General features: G+C 36.0%; 1 protein-coding gene across 7 annotated transcripts in view; it reads left to right on the forward strand.

Annotated features, from left to right (window-relative positions):
- Positions 1 to 22,540, forward strand: part of TRIM37 (tripartite motif containing 37) — a 145,761-nt gene that overhangs the window by 49,998 nt on the left and 73,223 nt on the right. For all 7 annotated transcript variants that reach the window (XM_078437364.2, XM_060647748.3, XM_078437363.2 and 4 more), the window contains exons 11-13: positions 12 to 93; positions 8,488 to 8,564; positions 21,196 to 21,375. In XM_078437364.2, the coding sequence (XP_078293490.1) occupies positions 12 to 93; positions 8,488 to 8,564; positions 21,196 to 21,375 (339 nt within the window). The remainder of the gene's footprint in view (positions 1 to 11; positions 94 to 8,487; positions 8,565 to 21,195; positions 21,376 to 22,540) is intronic.

A 22,540-nucleotide genomic window follows, 5' to 3' on the forward strand; every position in this document is an offset into this window, starting at 1 on the left:
TTTTACTTCAGCACTTTGCGCCAGCGAGCAGACCCTGTTTACAGTCCACCTCTTCAAGTTTCAGGACTTTGTTGGAGGTTAAAAGTTTACCCAGTAAGTTTTTCATATTTCTAATGAATTTTGAAACCAGGGTCTTTCTTTCAGTGTTCTGTAGCACAGTGGTTCACTTTTATGTTTAATTTGACAATTTCATTTACTTCATTAAGCAATTCATGAATCAGGCAGCATCCCATCTAACAGATAGAAAGATGCTCCCTGGTTCACTTTTCTTAGTGGAGTAAAGAGTTAAAGAAATGACAATATTATGGTTTTTTTATAGGGTAGATTACTAAGCATACCAAAAAAATGAGTTAAAATGAACAGTATAAACCTTGACATTACATGAATTTTATTTCTTATTTCTAGGAAGATATTTATCTTTAGAAGAAATATTTAAAATTCTTATTTTAGATATAATTTTTTGAATAAAAATAAATTATTGATACAGAAAGCCATAAAAAAAATACATGTATGCTGATTGCATACTCATGGTGCATTTCAGTGTGTTCCTTTGACCTAGGAATTTTCTGCAAATTGGCAGCTGGATGCAGTGACATGATGGGAGATATATAGTTGCTTCCTATGGCAACAGTATAAGTAGTAGTGTGTTCTTTTATCACACCATGCCTAGTTGCATCTCTTACTGTGATATTGGCAGCTATCGATGTTCATTGCCTACATCTGTTAATTCATTGGAAATTGTAAAATAGTGATATTCTCATTTTATTGTTTTTCATTTATTATTTGTAATAACTTTTATAAAGATACGCTTCTAAGAGATGCTTCCCGTTATCTGTTATTTGGCTACCCACGGTTATAGTTCATAAAGAAGAAACAATTTTTTCCTGTTATTTACTAGTTATCCTTAGTATTTTCTGGAAGTGATCAATTAGATTTTTAAAAATGTCATTATGAATTCATGGATTTATACATATGTAATGTCTTTAAGTTAGCTTCTGTGTCACTTTGCTCTGACTCTAAAAGTCCCTAGTAGTGATTCTTAGGAGTTAGCTTTCTTATTCTCATATTTATGGCAAGATGTTCTAGGCTCATTATGTACATTTCCTACTCCATATCTGGAGTCAGCCATTTTATTCAAAGAGCCCTGATTCCTTTTAGTGGGAAGTGATATTTCAAGACCAAACTGGGTGCTAGGGATGCTTATTTTTATGAGGTTGGTCACAGTTTCTAACCTCCTTGGTGAAGGGAGCTAGGAAATACAGTGATAAATATGTTAGATGTTTGGAAAGGGGGGAATCTGAATTTATTTATTTATTTATTTATTTATTTAAAATTTATTAATAGACTTTATTTTTTAGAGCAGTTTTGAGTTAAACATCAAAATTGAGTAAAAAGTAAAGAGAGTTTCATATGCCCCCTGACCCCATACGTGTACATGCTCCTCCATTATCAACATATCTTGCCCCCGAGTGGTACATTTGTTACAGTTGATGAACTCCTATTGACACATTATTATCCAAAGTTCTAGTTTACATTAGAGTTCATTATTGATACACATTATAGGGGGTTTTTGTTGTTGTTATGTTGTTTTTAGGCCAAAGAATATAATTCGAGAAAACTGGGTAGGACTATGGATAAAATTGAATTGGATAAGTTCCAGGGATCTCAGTAGACAAAATATATTTATGAACACTTTAAAATTGCTATATAATTAAATACTGGGGTTTTTTTGATATATGTATTTTTTTAAAGCTAAAATAACTCATGAGTCAGTGCTTACATTTATAATTCAAGTTCAAGACTGTGGAGTGTTTTTACTTAATCTCTTTATATTACACCTGTGTCTCCTTCCATTTTAATAATCCCTTTTTTAAAAATTATTATGTATGTATATATTTTTTAATTTACATCCAAGTTAGTTAGTGTATAGTGCAATAATGATTTCAGGAGTAGAATCCAGTGATTCATCCCCTACTTATAATACCCAGTGCTCATCCCAGGTGTCTTCCTTAATGGCCCTTGTACATTTATCTCATCTCCCCACCCACAACCCCACCAAGTGCGCACAGTTTGTTCTCTGTATTTAAGAGTCTCTTATGTTTTGCTCCCCTCCCTGCTTTTATATTATTTTTGCTTCTCTTCCTTTATGTTCATCTGTTTTGTATCTTAAATTCCATGTATGAGTGAAGTCATATATTTGTCTTTCTCTAATTTTGCTTAGCGTAATACACTTAGTTCCATCCACGTTGTTGCAAATGGCAAGATTTCATTCTTTTTGATTGCTGAGTAATACTCCACACACACACACACACACACACACACACACACCCGCATCTTCTTTATCCATTCATCTGTCGATGGACATTTGGGTTCTTTCCATGCTTTGGCTATTGTCAATAGCACTGCTGTAAACATTGGGGTGCATGTGCTCCTTCAAAACAGCATACCTGAATCCTTTGTATAAATACCTAGAGGAATCCTACCTCTTGAAGCCTTTGGAAATTATATAATCAATCACTCATCTGCTTTATTTCATCTTATAGACAGAAATATTTCAGGATAGGAAGTCTTAATTCTACCATCAGTTTGATTACAGAGAACTGCTTAGACATTTTTTTGTTTATACTCCATGTTCCCCACACCCCTTCCCCACTTTCTGCCATATTAAGTAGGAGTTTTGATGTCCGAATCTTGTTCTCTAGTAGATTCTACTGGAACAGCTAGTGGAAACAATATTCCCTGACTTTATATTTTGAAAACAGTTTGTATTTTACATACTCTAAAGCCAGTATTGCTGGATATAAAATCCATAGCTTATATTTTCTATAATTGGGTATCTTAAATGTTTAATTCCATTTTCCATTAGGTAAAATCTGATTATAAACTAATTCTTAAAAGCATTCAGTGATATGGACTAAATGCCCAAATAATCTTTTTGTTTGTTTAAGTTCAGTAATTTACTATTATGTGTTTGGTTGTTTTGAGTCGTCATATGCTGGTGTCTTTTAGTATGTAGATTTAGATCTTTTTTGCTTTTCTTTTTTAATGTTTTTTATTTATTTTTGAGAGGCAGAGAGAGACAGAGCATGAGCAGGGGAGGGGCAGAGAGAGAGGGATTCACAGAATCTGAAGCAGGCTCCAGGCTCAGAGCTGTCAGCACAGAGCCCAGTGTGGGGCTTGAACCCACAAACCAAGAGATGATGACCTGAGTCAAAGTTGAGACTTAACCAACTGAACCACCTAGGCGTCCCATCTTTTTTTCCCCCTAAGAAAATATTTCCTGAATTCTAGTTTTAAGTATTTATTATGTTTTTTTCTCTGTTTTTTTCTTGGGACTTGGTGTATTATCTGTATTTTGAGATTTCTTTTCCTGTCTTCAGTATTTATCACTTTCTACTCTTATGAGCTTTTCATTTCTTATTCATTCATCCACTCATTCATTTATTTTTTTCTATTTTTATTATTTATTATTTTTTTTTAAAAAAATTTTTTTTTTCAACGTTTTGTATTTATTTTTGGGACAGAGAGAGACAGAGCATGAACGGGGGAGGGGCAGAGAGAGAGGGAGACACAGAATCGGAAACAGGCTCCAGGCTCCGAGCCATCAGCCCAGAGCCTGACGCGGGGCTCGAACTCACGGACCGCGAGATCGTGACCTGGCTGAAGTCGGACGCTTAACCGACTGCGCCACCCAGGCGCCCCTCTATTTTTATTATTTATTTAATTTTAATTTTTTTTTTTTTTTTTTAACATTTATTCATTTTTGAGAGACAGAGACAGAGCATGAGCGGGGAAGGGGCAGAGAGAGGGAGACACAGAATCTGAAGCAGGCTCTAGGCTCTGAGCTGTCAGCACAGAGTCCGACATGGGGCTCGAACTCATGAACCATGAGATCATGACCTGAGCTGAAGTCGGATGCTCAACCGACTGAGCCACCCAAGCGCCCCTCGTTCATTTATTTTAAAGTTTATTTATTTTGAGTGAGTGAGTGCACAAGTGGGGGGGAAGGGTAGACAGAGGGAGAGGCAGAATCCCAAGTAAGCCCTATGTTGTCAGCACAGAGCCTGACACAGGGCTCAAACTCATGAACCATGAGAACATGACTTGAGCCAAGATCACGAATCAGATGCTTAACTGACTGAGCCACCCAGATGCCCCTCTTTTTCATTTAAAAAATTTTCCTTAGTTCACTTATAAGATCTGTTTTGTTTATTTGCTCTCATGTTCTTTTTTAGTTCAGTGATTATTTCTTAAATAACTTTTTCTTTTATTTCTAATTCTTTCCTTAGTTTTATCACCTGATTTCTGAGTGTTTCTAATTCTGGTATGTTATTCTTTTATGTCCTATTCTTATTTTATTTTTTTTTCCTTCTGCAGGTTGTCATACTGTTTTCTTAGTGTCATGGATTGTTTTGAAATGGGTTACAATTTTGATCTATTCTTTGAGTATGTTTTTCAAGAATGTTTTCGTTATAAGGATGTTATTCTCTTTTTTTACTTTGGCAAATAATGCTTAACACTGAATTTGCTATCTTAATCATTTCTAGGTGTACATGTAGTATTGTTAAGTATATACACATGTTGTGCAGCAAATCTCCAGAACTTTTTTTACATCTTTCAGAACTGAAACTCTCTGCTCATTAAATGATAACTCCCCCTTTCTCCTTCCCCTCAGTTTGGTAACCACCATTAAACCTTTTGTTTCTGTGAATTTGACTGCTCTAGAGATCTCATATATGTGGAATCATACAGTATTTGTCTTTTTGTGACTGGCTTCTTACATAATGTCCTCAAAGTTCATCCATTTTGTGGCTTGTGTCTGAATTCTCTTTTTAAGGCTGAACAACATCCAGTGTGTATACCACACATTGTTTATACCACACATCGTTTATACCACACATTGTTTATCCATTCATCTGTTGATTGGCACTTGGGTTGCTTCTACCTCTTGGCTCTAGTGAATAGTGCTACTGTGAACATGGGTGTGCAAATATCTTCTCAAGATGTTGCTTTCAGTTCTTTCGGCTATGTACCTAGAAGTGGTATTGCTAAATCAAATGATAATTCTGTTTTTAATTTTTTGAGGAACCTCTACACTGTTTTCCGCAGGAACTACCCCATTTTACACTCTCAGTGATGCACAAGGGTTCCAGTTTCTCCCTATCTTTGTCAGTACTTGTTTTCTGCTTTGATAGTAGCCATCCTGATGAGAATGAGGTAGTAGTTTGGTTTCAGTTTGCATTTCTTTAATGATTAGTAATATTGAGCATCTTATGCCTATTGACCATTTGTACATCCTGTTCAGAGAAATGTGTACTCAAGTCCTTTGCCCATTTGAAAATTTTGTTGTTGGTGTTGAGTTGTAGGAATTCTTTATATATTCTGGATATTAACCCCTTATTAGGGGTTATGATTACACATATTTATTAGATGTATAATTTATACATATTATCTCCTATTCTGTAAGTTTCTTTTTATTCTTTTAACATTTCATGTGCAGAAGTTTTAAATTTTGATGTTGTTAAATTTATGTTTTTGCTTTTGGTTTCACAGCCAGGAAATCTTTACCAAATTTAATGTCATAGAGCCTTTTTCTTATGTTTTATTTTAATAGTTTTATAGTTTTAGAATTACGTTTACAACTTTAATCTATTTTGAGTTAATTTTTGTACATGAAGTAGGGACCCGATTTCATTTGTATGTGGATATCCAATGTCATAAGGCAATCAAAAATAAATATGGTGCCTTGCTTTCTGAGAGATGTCCTGGCTCTGCCCTTCTCCTTCCTTTGTTTTTATTATTTCTCCGCTGTTTATTTTTTATTTCACTCCTAGCACTTTCTATGTAATCTCGGGAGTTATCATGAAAGGCCCTATACATTCGTTTATAATAAGAATAAGAACTTATAAGTATATAAAATTTAGAGTGACTTAACTGCATTTAATTCTCAGACTTGTTAACGTTAGGCATCCTTGTACTCAGTTCATAATCTGTTGAGCAGCTCATTCCATTTTCAGTTGTCTGTATTTGGCTTGTGAGGCTTTTCAGTGGCCAACTCTTTGCCATTTTGTGCTTTTTCCTGTTTTTTGTTTCATTAGATGTCCTACAGCTTTCCTCTCTTTTCTCCCATAAAGATGTGTATATCATACAGGTCTTAATGGTTGTAACTGATATATCTTTATTTGCTTATATTTTTGGGGTTGTGGAGATAACCTTTTATCTAGTTTTGTTGTAAATATTGTTTGTGAGCTTTTGGATTTTCTGTCCAATTATATGTTTTGTTTTGTTTTCTGTTTGGATTTAGAGAGTTGCATAAACTATGTTGCCATTGCTGCAATCTTTCCAGAATCCTGTGTTGAAAAATCTTAAAGCTAGTATTTTGTTGGAAGTGCAGCTGGCATGTACTTAAGATACTAAAACATTTTCCTTAAAATTATGATTAAAATTAAAAAGATTTCTAATATTATTAGCTGATAAAGATCAGGAGTAAAAAATATTTGTTCCTTTTTATTAAATTTTTTTTTTAACATTTATTTATTATTGAGAGACAGAGAGACACAGCGCATGAGCAGGGGAGGGGTAGAGAGAGGGGAGACACAGAATCCGAAGTAGGCTCCAGGCTCTGAGCTATCAGCACAGAGCCTGACTTGGGCTTGAAGTCACGAACTGTGAGATCATGACCTGAGCCCAAGCCAGTTGCCTAACCAACTGAGCCACCCAGGCGCCCCTATTCCTTTTTATTAATTTATTCCAGGGAAATAGTTCTAGGAGCATAATTTAAAGATTTTTAAAAAAATGTTCATTTTTGAGAGAAAGAGATACAGACCAAGCAGGGGAGGGTGAGAGAGAGAGAGAGAGAGAGAGAGAGAGAGAGAGAGAAGAGAGAGAGAGAGAGAGAGAGAGAGAGAGAGAACGAACCCAAGGAGGCTCCATACTGTCAGCACAGAGCCCTATGCAGGGCCCAAACTCACAAACTGTGAGATCATGACCTGAACCAAAACCAAGAGTCATGCTTCACTGACTGAGCCACCCAGGTGCCCCTCTAGGAGCATAATTTAAAAGAAGAAAAGAATCTGGCCATTTGAACAAGGATATTGATAGATTTTTAAAATAAAGATAATTTGAGATAAATTTATATTCAATAAAATTTACTAATTTTGGCAAGTTTCCACAAATATATATAGTCAATTATTACCACTCCGTGATTTTTAACCCCCCACTTTTCTCATTTGTTTTTTAAGCTGATCCCTTCTTTCTTCCTTCCTGGCCCCTCTGCAACCACTGATGTGTTTTTTTCACTATAGTTTTACTTTGCATAATTTCATATAATGGGATCATACAATACATAATTTTTTGTATCTCATTTTTTTCACTTAACTGATAATTCATTTATTCTTTACTGTGTATTGAGCATTTACCTCCTTTAACCCTGAAAGTTTCCTCAGGATCTTTTGAAGCATAGTAGCCTAGAAATGAAGGGGTTAGTAAGTACTTGTACTCCTCCATAGTCATATCCCAATAGACACTGGAGATGAATAATAAGAATCCTTCCTTCAATCCTCACAGTCTGGTTGGGAAAACATGTTTATATATGTAATTACAACAATGATAGTCATTTAGAAAGGTAGACACGTGAGCAAAATACTGAAGAAATAGAGAAGGAAGTTATTATCTTTGTAATAATCTCTGTAATACAAATTTAAACAACTTCTTAATCTTCAGACAGTTATATGGAATGCTAACATATAAACATTATATAGAAATTATATTTAATTACTTTCAACATCAAGTGTTATCTTTTTCTGTTTTACTCACTTTTGGTTTTAAATATTTTTTGTCTCCTACCCAGTAAAGTTGAGGTTTTTTTCGTATTTGGTGTGTTGATTTTTCATGGAGGCTGATATTTAAGAGTTTTGTGTATGTTAGAACTCCTTTTTGTATGTTAGAATTCTTAACTCTTTTTTAAAAAACTTTTTTTAATGTTTTATTTATTTTTGAAGGAGAGAGACAGAGTGTGAGTTGGGGTTGGGGCAGAGAGAGAGGGAAACACAGAATCCGAAGCAGGCTACAGGCTCTGAGCTGTCAGCACAGAGCCCTACATGGGGCTTGAACTCACGAACGGCAAGATTGTGACCCAAGCTGAAATTGTTCACTTAACCAACTGCGCCACCCAGGTGCCCCTAGAATTCTTAACTTTTATCATAGTTGTTGACATTTTCCTTAGTTTGAATGCCTATATATTTTCATCATTTTCTTTTTTAATGTACAAAAGATTTAAATTATTAGAGATTTAAATCTGTTGGTCTTTTTATCTGTGTTACTGCTTTAATCGTAGAAGTATTTCCCAATCCAAATAGGAGATATTAATGTTTGCTTCGTTGTTGCTTAAATTTTTACACTTAAGTTGATCTAGAGTTTGTATTTGTATAACCTCTCTCTCTCTCTTTAATTATTGATATGTAGTTGACTCTTCTTCCTTTTTTTAAGGATGGAAATGGAGTCGTTCGTGGTTACTACTTATCTGTGTTTCTGGAACTGTCAGCTGGCTTGCCTGAAACTTCCAAGTAAGACATGCAATTAAATAACAAACTTTAATGTGTGTTTATATGCATTCCTCTTAGGATTTTTTAACTTTTGTTAGTTACTGTATTGTTGTATCTGTTAAGATGTGTACTAGTATGGAATCCCTGGCATAGTATAGCACACACTGGCAGTTCTTTCTTTTTTTTTTTAATGTTTATTTATTTTTGAGAGTGAGGGAGAGCACACGTGAAGGGGGAGGGGCAGAGAGAGGTGGACAGAGGATCTGAAGTGGGCTCTGCACTGACAGCAGTGGGGCTCATACTCATGAACTGTGAGATCACAAACTGGCAGTTCTAAAACTGCCTCAGGAATACTCCTCTTTTTTTTTTAACTCAATTTTTTTAAATTAAAAAAATTTCTAAATTTCTTTTTTGAGGGAGAGAGAGAGAAAAGTGGGGCTCATCCCAAGCAGAGCTCATGTTTGTTTGTTTGTTTTTTACGTGAAGTGGGGCTTGAGCTCACCCAGTGTGGGTCTTAAACTCACAAACCTTGAGATCATGACCTGAGCCAAAGTCAGATGCTTAATGACAACCACCCAGGCACCTGGACTCTTTATACTCTTAAATTTTATTGCAAACCCCAAAGAGGTTTTTTGGCTTTTGGTTTTTGTTCTTAATTTTTTTAAATTCAGTGTACGTTGGAAGGCCAGGTGTTCTTTTTTCTGTTTTGTGTTTGAGAGAGAGAGAGGATCCCGAGCAGGCTCTGTGTTGTGCAGAGCCTGACCTGGGGCTTGAACTCATGAACCAGGAGATCATGATGCGAGCCAAAATCAACCGGAAGCTTAACTGACTGAGCCACCCACATGGCCCAAGAGTTTTTTGTTTGTTTGTTTGTTTGTTTGTTTGAATATGGGTTATATCTGTTATTTTCTGAGTTAGAAATTAAAACTGAGAAAACCTTAAAAAAATGTTATAAGTTCGCTTTAAAATAATAAACCTATTGTATACTAACATAAATAATATTCTTGTGAAAGATAACTATTTTTTTTTTTTTAATATATGAAATTTATTGTCAAGTTGGTTTCCATACAACACCCAGTGCTCATCCCAAAAGGTGCCCTCCTCAATACCCATCACCCACCCTTCCCTCCCTCCCACCCCCCATCAACCCCCAGTTCTCAGTTTTTTGTTTTTTTTTTTTTCTTTTTTTTTTTTTAAATTTTTTTTTCAACGTTTTTTATTTATTTTTGGGACAGAGAGAGACAGAGCATGAACGGGGGAGGGTCAGAGAGAGAGGGAGACACAGAATCAGAAGCAGGCTCCAGGCTCTGAGCCATCAGCCCAGAGCCCGACGCGGGGCTCGAACTCACGGACCGCGAGATCGCGACCTGGCTGAAGTCGGACGCTTAACCGACTGCGCCACCCAGGCGCCCCAGTTCTCAGTTTTTAACAGTCTCTTATGCTTTGGCTCTCTCCCACTCTAACCTCTTTTTTTTTTTTTTTTTTTTATAACTATTTTTCTAAAGCAAAATAATATTTGGTGAGAAAACTTGTACTATTTTGCATTTTTTGAAATGTCTTAATGTATAGCTTTAAAAAAGACAAATGGATCCTCACATTGGCTTCTATATTCACTTTGTTGCAATAAGTTCTTTGGTTGAAGTATATGTTTAAAATCTGGTCTCAGATTTTGAATATCATGGGTAGTTGGGAAAAGTCGTTTTTTTTTTTTTTGTTTTGTTTTGTTTTTGATGAGATACAAACAATTCATATACCATAAAATTGACCTTATAAATAAGTGTACAGTTCAGTAGATTTTAGTATATTCAGTGAGTGCTGTAACTGTCACTGATAACTAATTTCAGAACTTTTATATCACCCCATGAAAAGACCCATTAGTAGTAACTTCCCTTCCCCCTTCTCCCCATTTCTTGGGAACCACTAATCTACTTTTTTTAAGGAGGAATATTTAGAAAAGCAGTTTTAGATAATTGTGAATTTTGGTATTACACCAAAGTTGAACAAGTTGTAGTTTGTTGAATGTAGTTTGTAATGGGGAATCTAGAACCATATCAGTGAATTTTATTTTACTCTACTGCAGTAAAATTTGTTGATGTGGTATGAGATGTCTGTTTCTAGCTATGATGGTGTAATAAGGAGATAACCCTTTCTCCTGCAAAAATCAAAAAAAGAAAGAAAGAGAAACAACACTTTCTGGACATGAGGCAACAAATGAAAGCAATCCTTTAGAAATAAGAAACAGATAAGCTGTATGATTGCCTCACCTTATATAGCCTTGAGAGAGTTTTCAGTCTGTAACATAGGGAGGAGGAGCTGAGGTAGAGTCTGGCAGACTCTCTGTGTTTGAGTGCCCAGGAAGACCAGTTTAGCTAGAATGTGTTGGACAGAATTCCAGAGAGGGGAGAGCTCCACAGAGAACTCTGGGGATCTGTAGAGGGTTCCCTTAAATTTAGTGTTCTGCAGAGTACTGATCAGGACACATGTATAAGGAAACTATCTGAGGTTCGGGAAAGAAGCATCTGAAAGATTAGAGGGAGTGGTGCCTGGTGCCCATAAGAGGTAGTAATGTGTCTGTTCTTACAACTGTAGTGGAGAAGCTTGTAATTCATGGGCACTAAATACAATAGTCAGGAAATTGTTGCTTCAGTAATGGAGAACTATTAGTACTAGACTGAACACTGCTCCCAACCCACCTAACAAAGAAAAAGCAAGGCCTGAAAGATCTTGTAACTAAATTGTGTCGCAGAGCAAAGTTCAAGAAAATTTATAGGATCACAAAATGTCTAGTACCTGAAAAAGTCAAATTTACAATATCTGATGTTCAGTCAAAGATTAATTGACATGTAAGGAGGCAGGAAAACATCAAAAATGAGGAGAGTAATCAGTCAAAATTGAGCAAGAACTATTTTTTTTTTAAGGATTATTTTAGGCTGATTATTTTTTTAAAGTTTATTTTTTTATTTTGAGAGAGACAGAGACAGAGACAGCGTGAGGAGAGGGGCAGAGAGAGAGAGAGAGAGAGACACTGAGAATCCCAAGCAGGCCCCAAGCTGCCTGCACAGAGCCTGACACCAGGCTCAAACTGGAGAAACTGAGATCATGACCTGAGCCAAAACCAGGAGTCAGATGCTTAACCCACTGAGCCACCCAGGCGCTCTAAACGATTTTTCTTTATGTAGATTACTTCTGTTGATGTTTTCAGAATTAGAAATTAAAACAAATTGATCTTTTATTCACTAAAAATAATTAAACCTATTGCATATTAAATATTTTTCTTAAAATTTTTTTTAAATGTTTATTGATTTTGACAGAGAGAGCATAAGTGTATGTGTGCAAGCGGGGGAGGGGCAAAGAGAGATGGGGAGAAGAATCCCAAGAAGAGTCCAAGCAGGGCTTGATCTCTGGAACCATGAGATCATGACCTGAGCCAAAATCAAGAGTCAGACGATTAACCAACTGAGCCACCCAGGTGTTCCTCTACTTTTCTCTTAAAGTAACACTCATCATTATATTTAGGTCTACATGGATTATCCAGGATAGTTCCCTCATCTGAAGATCTTTAGCTTAATCCCAGCTGTATACTCTCCTTTTTTGCTTGAAAAGTTAACAATCACACATTCCAGGGATTAAGATGTGGATATCTTGGGGTAGGGGGTAATATTCAGCCTACCGCAGCCATAAACTATAAAGCCACTATTAAAATGACAAAGACATATTGCTAATAAAGCAACAAAGGGGATAAAATGGATTTACAAACAAATACCTAAAGAAGGCAGAAAGAATTAATGGGTAACAAAAGAACAGATGGGATGAATACCCAAATGTATTCGTGTAAATTGTCTCACTACCCAGTTAAAAGGTAGAGATTGTCAACCAGCCTCCCCTGATTGACATTTATAGACTGATCAGACAGTAGCAGAAGTGCCCAGATTGTTTACCAAGAGAGGCCATATTCTGGGATATAAAACATATATCAATAAATTCAAAAGGATTCAACTCATTCAAAGTATGTTCTCTTGCAATCAGGGAATTAATTTAGATATTAACATACTGTATTTTGGAAATCTGAAATATTTGGAACTTAACACATTTCTAAATAACTCTGGATCAAAGAGGAAATCATAAGGGATTTTTTAAAAGTATTTTGAACAAAAAATATTTTGAACCAAATGAAAATGAAAACATATTAGGATTTGTAGTGTGCTGCTAAAGTAGTAAGTAGAGGGAAATTTATAGCAATAAATGCCTATATACAGTTGACCTTTGAACAATATGGGTTTGAACAGTGCAAGGTTTGAACTGCAGGTTCATTTATACACAGATTTTTTTCAATAAATACAGTAAGTACAGTATTGTATTTTCCTTACCTTTTTCTTAACATATTCTTTAGCTAACTTTGTTGTGAGAATATAGTATATGATACAAATAGCGTACAGAATACACTTAATCAACTGTTTATGTTATTGGTAAGGCCTCTGGTCAACGGTGGTCTATTAAATTTTGGGGGAGTCAGAAGTCACACATTTTTGACTGTGTGGGGATCAGGGCCCCTAACCCCCCTACATTGTTGAAGGATTAGTTGGTAAGTGAAAAGCAGAAAGGTTGCGAGTCAGTGATCTTAACGTCTACTTTAAAAAACTAGAGAAAAGAAAAACAAGTTAAATGGAAGGTAAGCTGAAGAAAGGAAATTACAATAAAGATCAGAGCAGAATGCAATGAAATAAAAATTGAAAAAGCAATAGAGAAAATCATTGAGATGAACACAAAATTAGACTAAACCTACATGATTGTGAGACTTACAGTAAAGCTACAGTATTAATATAGCATAGTATTAACATAAGGATAGAAAAATTCATCAATGGAATATACCACATTCAGAAATAAGCTCACATTCATAAGCACAACGGATTTTTGATACAGATGCAAAGGTAATGCTGTGGAGAGAGTATAGTCTTGGTCCTTGAACATTTGGATATCTATATGCAAAGAACATAAACTTATACCCATACCTCATACTACATATGTAAATTAGTGAAAATTGACCATAGTCCTAGATGTAAATTCTAAAACAAAAAAACGTATAGAATATCTGTGACTTTGGGTTAGGCATTGTTGTTTTACAAACCAAAAGTATAATCTTTAAAAGAACACATTTACTAGACTTCATGAAAACCATGAAGTTCACCTCTTCAAGTTACATAGACTTTTATCCAGAATATATAAGGAACTCTCAAAACTCAGCAATTAAAAAATAAACAAGCTCCCTTCCCCCTGGGGACAAAACATTTGACATCTCACTATGAAAGATATATTGATGGGAAAATAAACCTATTTAAAGTAATTAATAGAATTAGCCATTGGGGAAAGGGAAATTTACCGGCAATACACTACCAGTATACCCTATTGCATTAATCATTAGGGAAATGGAAGTTTATAAACAGTATGATACCACTATATCCTATTGCATTGGGTAAAATTAAAAAGATCATACTGGGCGGGGTGCCTGGGTGGCTCGGTTGGTTGAGTGTTTGACTCTTCATTTTGGCTCAGCTCATGATCTCACAGTTCGTGAGTTTGAGTGGGCTCTGGGCTGTTAGGAGCCTGCTTGAGAATCTCTTTCTCTCTCTCTGCCCTTCCCCTGCTGTCTCTCTGTCTTTCTCAAAAATAAACAAACATTTAAAGAAAGAAAAAAGATCATACCAAGTATTGGCAAGAATATATAGAAATTTGAAGTCGTGTACCTTCCTCATGGGAATGTAAAACAGTAACTACCACTTTTGTAAACTATTTGGTGATTTGTTAACAAGCTAACTATACACTTGCTACATGACTCAGCTAAGCCACTCCTAGATATTTACCCAAGAGAAAAGGGACTGTATGTCCACACAAGGATTTTTACTCAAATGTTCATAGCAGCTTTGTTTGTAATAGCCAGATAGAATCAACTCTAATTTCAATCAACAGCTGAATAGATAAATAAATTTTGGTGTGTCCCTACAATGGAATACCACTCAGCAATAAAGAGTTATGAACTATTGATACATGCAACAACATGAATGGTTTTTAAATTATTTGTGAAAGAAACTAGAATATGTATATATGATTCCACTAATGTAAAAACTCTAGAAAAATGCAAACTAATCTGTAGTGACAGAATGCATGTATGTAGTTGTTTGGAGATGGAGGGACAGACAGGGCTGGGGTTAGGTGGAGGAAAATGCTAAGGAAGGGAGCACAAAAGGCAGAGGAAACTGGGAAAGGATGTGTTTTGTATCTTGGTTGTAGTAATGGTTTAATGGGTATGTATTTATGTGTATGTGTGTATACATATAAAAATTACCAGATTGTGTAACTTTCTTTGTTATACTTCATTAAAGCTATTTACTCAAAAAACAAACAACAATGAGAACTTAATTGGTCTGTCTTGTACTTTGTTTTTTTTTGTGTGGGTGTGTTTTAAATTTTAAAGAGCAAGTGTGAGGAGGGGAGAGGGATAGGGAGGGAGGGAGGGAGGGAGAGAGAGAGAGAGAGAGAGAGAGAGAGAGAGAGAGAGAGAATGAATCTTAAGCAGGCTCCATGCTGAACCCAACAAAGGGCTCGATCCCACAACCCTGGGAACATGAGCTGAGCCAAAATCAAGGGTTAGATGCTCAACCAACTGAGCCACACAGGGGCCCCTAATCTGTCTTATACTTGGAATGGATGTTTTACTCATGTGTTGATCATTTAGAAAATAATAATTTACAGGGGCACCTGGGTGGCTCAGTCGCTTAAGCGTCTGACTTTGATTCAGGTCATGATCTCACAGTTCTTGAGTTTGAGCCCTGCATTGGGCTTTGTGCTGACAGCTCAGAGCCTGGAGCCTGCTTCGGATTCTGTGTCTCCCTCTCTCTCTGCTTGCACTCTCTCTCAAAAATGATAAACATTAAAAAAAAGAAAATAATAATTTGCTAAATATACAGTTGACACATTTCATCATGTGATATTAAAGAATTACATTCATTGATATTACCATTTTTTATCAGGAGAGTCCTCAAGTATTAGAAAACTTTTTTTTTTTTTTTTTACGTTTATTTATTTTGAGAGAGCTGGGGAGGAGCAAAGGGACAGGGAGAGAGAATCCCAAGCAGGCTTTGCACCGTCAGTGCAGAGCCTGACACGGGGCTCGAACTCACAACCGTGAGATTATGACCTGAGCTGAAATCTAGAGTCAGACCCTTAACTGACTGAGCCACGAAGGTGCCTCTGTTAGAAAGCTTTTTTTTTTTTTTTAATTTTTTTTTTTTTAACGTTTATTTATTTTTGAGACAGAGAGAGACAGAGCATGAACAGGGGAGGGGCAGAGAGAGGGAGACACAGAATCTGAAACGGGCTCCAGGCTCTGAGCTGTCAGCACAGAGCCCGACGCGGGGCTTGAACTCACGGACCGTGAGATCATGACCTGAGCCAAAGTCGGACGCTTAACCGACTGAGCCACCCAGGCGCCCCTGTTAGAAAGCTTTTAAGCTCATGTAGCACCTCCAGATTTTCCAGAGTTAGGACTTTTTTATTTCAAAGCTTGTGTTTTATCATTGGCAACCAATATTGGAAGTTTTTTTCTTTAGATGTTTTGGTCCAGAAAATGTCTGCCAGATATCCACAACTGAATAACCCTTGTTTATTGTTGTTCTTTTAATTTGATATTACACACAAAAAAGTGAATTTGCAACTAAGTTAAAGTTATTTACCCAAGACAACCATTGTACATGACTATACAGCAAAAGTACTTTATGTATGTGTCCCATTTTGTGACAGCAAGATGTGAGATTTAATAAAATGTATCAATTTTACTACTTCATCAAAAACATTCCTGAGAGACACTGGCATTTTGTTTCACTGTCTGAAAGTGTGTAGTACTGAATAATTTAATGACTTTAGTGGTACATTAAAAACAAATTTTTTTTAATGTTTATTTTTGAGAGAGAGACCAAGAGACAGAGCATGAGCAGGGAAGGGGCAGAGAGAGAGGGAGACACAGAATCTGAAGCAGGCTCCAGGCTCTGCGCTGTCAGCACAGAGCCCGACACAGGGCACAAACCCACAAACTGCGAGATCATGACCTGAGCCAAAGTTGGAAGCTTAACTGACTGAGCCACCCAGGTGCCCCTTTACTGGTACATTTTTAACTACTGTTCTTCTGCACCATTGTTCCGAATGTCCTCACAATGAAAGAGGCACACAACTTAATATTACGATAATGGTTGACATTTTGGATCTCTGAAAGGACCATTTAGGAGCTGACCCTTGGGCACACAGATTACATTTTAACAACTTCTGACATAGACTAACCTTAATGCAGAATATTCTTGCCCCTACTGGGGAGTCAAACTATGAATAGTGCTAGTGATATGGAAAGGATTCTGCCTTTGAATTACAAGTATGTTTTAGCTGTTGGCTTTGCTTCAAATCTCCTGTGTGATCTTTAGCAGTGGACTCACCTGTATTTTCTTTTTTTAATGTTTATTCATTTAGAGAAAGAAAGCACCTGCATGTGCCTGAGTGAGTGTGGGAGGGGCAGAGAGAGAATCCCAAGCAGGCTCTGTGCTGTCAGCGCAGAGCCTGACTCAGGGCTTGATCTTACTAGCTGTGAGATTATGACCTGAGCCAGAATCAATAGTTGGCGCTTAAATGACAGAGCCACATAGGCGTGTCTCTAACCTGTGTTGTTATTATAACAGCTAACGTCTGCTATGTATTTACTTTATGCCAAGCACTGTGCTTTATAGTACCATTTTTCTTTACTATCCCCTTGTGAGCTGTAGGTTATATTAGTCCCATTTCACAGATGGTAATACAGTGATGGCTCAAATTATTCACTCAAGATCGGCATTGTTTAACAGCAGTCGGTTTAACACAGACTTTTTGGTTTCTGTATTGTTGTTGTTAACGACCAAGCTGTTTTGATTCTCTGAAATGAGCCATTTTGGTTGGAAAGTGGTTGATCGAGGGCAGAATTATAAGAATCTCAGTGATTACAGGATTTTGTTTGTGTCCCTGTTGCTACCATTAAATCTTGGGCCTCTCCTCATCTCTTGATTAAGCTATTTCTTGATCTATCTCTATTTCCTGTGTTGGAAAGTTTCCTTTCTCTGTTACTGATAGGTAGATTTTGTGACATTTCTATTGCCTTTGGTACTGATTTTATTTCTGTGCTTTTATTGTTGATCATATACACTTCAGGAACCTAAAGTTCACATTGTCTTATAAACAGCAATAAATGTTATCAGTGATAATGAAACATTCAGGATACTGAGGTTGAAAAAGATTATGATTCATATATTTGTTAAATATTATCTAAATACTTTAGCGAGACCTTTCTATTCTGATAAAGTGACATCTTATCTGTTAATTCTCTTAACACTTCAGTAAACCTAGAGGAAAGTTTTGAATACTTTTTCATTAATATTAAAATGTCATTCAGTTATGGAATTCAGAGTTGAACAGTGAAGTAGTTTAACTGCTAAAATATGAAATAAAACTTAAATCTTTGTGTCATTATCTAGTATATTTTAGTATCATCTGGGATGCTGCAGAAGTACTATCATAATTTCATTATGCTTAAGTATCTCTAAAGGTGTGTTGGCATACACGTGTATAGACTTTCAGAGAATATTTGCATATGAGTGACATCCTGAAATTAACTCTACAGTCCTTGCTGAGTGCCTTGTTTTAGAGAAGGGAATTTCTTTGAGTTGCTTAAGGAAAGAGTTGAACTTTTCCTGGAGGAGTAATTAAATAATTCTAAAATTTTTAAGTGAACAGTTATTATATTTATTCAGAGCCTTCAGTTTGGTAGAAGGAATATTCAAATTTAAGGTTTTAGTTTTATCTAAGATTGGGGTTTAGATGCTAAGTTAAGTATTTTAATTTGGATTAATTCCCACATTTGTTAGAAATACAAGTATGTATTTGTCATGATTTTAAAGAACTAAAGCTGGTAAAGGAACTTCTTTCATACATTATATGGTTTTTCATACAATGTGAGTTTTTACTTTTTTCTATTGATCTTTGTGCTCGCTTCGGCAGCACATATACTATTGATCTTAAACTTTTATTTGTTTTGAACCCAGATGTATTTGACTATCTGCATTAATGTATTCTCCCCCAGATTTTCAATATTCTTGATTGTTTTTCTGTGTATTTTGAGTTTTTCACTACTCATTTTAAAAATAGAAGTAACAAGTTAATATTGTAGAGGTGAAATTCATGTAACATATAATTAACCATTTTATTTTATTTATTTTTAATATGAAATTTATTGTCAAATTGGTTTCCATACAACACCCAGTGTTCATCCCAACAGGTGCCCTCCTTAATGCCCATCACCCACCAGGAGCTCCCCTCCCTCCCACTCCCTATCAACCCTCAGATTATTCTCCATTTTTAAGAGTCTCTTATGGTTTGGCTGCCTCCCTCTCTTTTTTTTTTTTTTCCCTTCATCTCCCCCATGGTCTTCTGTTAAGTTTCTCAGGATACACATAAGAGTGAAAACATGGTATCTGTCTTTCTCTGTAGGACTTATTTCACTTAGCATAACACTCTCCAGTTCCATCCATATTGCTACAAAAGGCCATATTTCATTCTTTCTCATTGCCACGTAGTATTCCATTGTATATATAAACCACAACTTCTTTATCCATTCATCATTTGATGGACACTTAGGCTCTTTCCATGATTTGGCTATTGTTGAAAGTGCTGCTATAAACATTGGGGGTACAAGTGCCCCTATGCATCAGCACTCCTGTATCCCTTGGGTAAATTCCAAGCAGTGCTATTGCTGGGTCATAGGGTAGATCTATTTTTCATTTTTTGAGGAACCTCCACACTGTTTTCCAGAAGTCAAGCTTTCACTTTTTGCAGATGACATATTATACATGGAAGACCCAATAGACTCCACCAAAAGTCTGCTAGAACTGATACATGAATTCAGCAATTCTCAGAATACAAAATCAATGTACAGAAATCAGTTGCATTCTTATACACTAATAATGAAGCAACAGAAAGACAAAGAAACTGATCCCATTCACAGTTGCACCAAGAATCATAAAATACCTAGGAATAAACCTAACCAAAGATGTAAAAGATCTGTATGCTGAAAACTATAGAAAGCTTATGAAGGAAATTGAAGAAGATATAAAGAAATGGAAAAACATTCCGTGCTCATGGATTGGAAGAATAATTAACCATTTTAAAATATACAATTCAGTGGAATTCAGTGCATGTAGAGTGTTGTAAACCATCACCTCTTTCTAATTTCAGAGTGTTTTCATCACCCCAGAACACCCCATACCCATTAAGTAAACACTCCATATTCCTTTCTTCCCCTATACCTAGATAAATACAATTTTGCTTTTTCTGTCTCTGTGTATTTGCCTATTGTGGATATTTCATATAGAAGATCCTATAGTCGGACCTTTTGTGTTTGGCGTCTGTTCACTTAGCATGGTGTTTTCAAGGTTTGCTCATGTTGAAGCATATACCAGAACATCATTCCTTTATATGACTGAATAATATCCAATTTTAAGTATATACTTCAATTTGTTTATCCATTCATCTGCTGATGGATATTTGGGTTGTATGCAACTTTTGGCTATTATGAGTAATCCCGTACAGTTTCTATATGGACATATGTTTTTGTTTCTTTTGAATATACATCTAGTATAGAATTGCAGGATTATATGGTAATTCTGTGTTTATAACATCTTTGGGGACTTGCCAAGCTTTTCCACAGTGACTGCACAATTCTATGTTTTCTACCAGCAATGTATGAGAGTTCATATTTCTCTACATCCTCACCAATATTTAATAATTTGTCATTTTTAATTATATTTTATTAGCACCCCTGTGAGTAAGTACCTTTGTTAAAGCAAAAGTAACTTTGAAAGTACTATTTTATACAAAATTTATTTATTTTTTGAGGTGCTATTTTATACCTGCTATATTGGTAAACATGTTTTTTAAATTTTTAAGTTTTTAGTTATTTCTTTTTTTTTTTATTTTTTTTTAACGTTTTGTTTATTTTTGAGACAGAGAGAGACAGAGCATGAATGGGGGGTGGTCAGAGAGAGAGGGAGACACAGAATCTGAAGCAGGCTCCAGGCTCTGAGCCGTCAGCCCAGAGCCTGATGCGGGGCTCGAACTCACGGACCGTGAGATCGTGACCTGAGCTGAAGTCGGATGCTTAACCGACTGAGCCACCCAGGCGCCCCTTTAGTTATTTCTTTTAAGAGAGAACACAAGTAGTGGAGGAACAGAGAGAGAGGGAGAGAGAGAATCCCAAGCAGGCTCTGCAGTGTCAGCACAGAGTACAATGCGGGGCTCAAACCTACAAGCCATGAGATCATGACCTGAGCTGAGTTGGATGCTCAACCAACTGAGCCACCCCGGGCGCCTCTATTGGTAAACATTTTTAAGAGGGAAAAAGGACCTGGTGTCAATCATTTTGTCGGAACCCATTACAAAACTGGTGTCTTTATAAATGATAGTCATTTCTGAAAGAAATGTGTCAATAAGTTTTTTCTCAGGTTATTAATGACCTACTTAGTGTTTCAGTATGTTTGTCTTCTATTCTTGTTTATTAACTCTGTATTAATAGTCTGTTTTTCAAATTTAGGTATGAGTATCGTGTAGAGATGGTTCATCAGTCCTGCAATGATCCTACCAAAAATATCATTCGAGAATTTGCATCTGACTTTGAAGTTGGAGAATGCTGGGGTTATAATAGATTTTTCCGTTTGGACTTACTTGCCAATGAAGGATACTTGAATCGGCAAAATGATACAGTGATTTTAAGGTATTAGGAAACATTTGATATTGTTTTTATCATGGGGGAATAATGTCATCAGAACTTTATTTTGAAATTTATTCATTTAACAAACATGAATACTGAAATTCATACTAACTATAATCCTATTATGTTTTTGTTTCTTTTCAGAAGTCCTGTATAGTGAGTAATATAACTTAGAAATGTGCTTGACATCTAGTTAGTAATTCCATAGAAAGGAAACTACTACTTTTTTTTTTTTTAATATTTATTATTTTTGAAAGAGAGAGACAGAGTGCAAGTGGGAGAGGGGCAGAGAGAGAGAGAGAGGGACACAGAATCTAAAACAGGCTTCAGGCTCTGAGTTGTCAGTACAGAGCCCAACACGGGGCTTGAACTCAAGTACAGTGAGATCATGACCTAAGCCGAAGTCGGACACTTGACCAACTGAGCCACCCAGGCACCCCAGGAAACTACTGCTTCTTATAAGTAATGTTCCATTTACTTACCTATTGAACATCTAGCAACCTCCCCATTTGGAAATACAAAAATATTGAGGGATCAAGTGCTTATGTTTTTTCACTTGACATTGTATATTATATATGGGTGACTGGTTTTACAAGCTTAAATTCACAAAATAATTTTCAGTTTCTTCCAGATAACACCAAATTAAAAGTAAGGAAATAGAAATGAAAATTCATGAAAACAAATTAAGTGATAAGTAGTTGGTGTGTTATTTGTAAGGAAGGACAACATAAACACTGACTATAAAACCGCACAGCCCTGTTTAATACTGGGGTACCTTGTATAAGTCAGACATTTTGGAGCATCATTACATGATGTTTTAATTTGATGATGACAATGAGAGCTTGAGTATTAAAAAAGTAGATTCAATTATGGTTTTTTGGGGTTTTTTTAAGTTTATTTATTTTGTGAGAGACAGCAACTGGGGGAGGGGCACAGAGAGCCCAATGTGGGGCTCAAATTCACAAACTGTGAGATCATGACCTGAGCTGAAGTCAGACACTTAAGTGATTAAGCCACCCAAGTGTCCTGATTCAATTATGTTTTGAACAATGTTTAACAGTTTAAGAAGTTTCCATGAAAACCATTTTCAGAGCTTTTTCCTTGGGATTGATTTGGTATACTCTTAATTTCCACTTATTCTGAGCTCTTTGATTCAGAGCATGCTGTA

The sequence above is a fragment of the Panthera onca genome, chromosome E1 (assembly GCF_046562875.1).
Source record: "Panthera onca isolate mPanOnc1 chromosome E1, mPanOnc1 haplotype 2, whole genome shotgun sequence".
In the NCBI taxonomy this organism is placed as follows: domain Eukaryota; kingdom Metazoa; phylum Chordata; class Mammalia; order Carnivora; family Felidae; genus Panthera; species Panthera onca.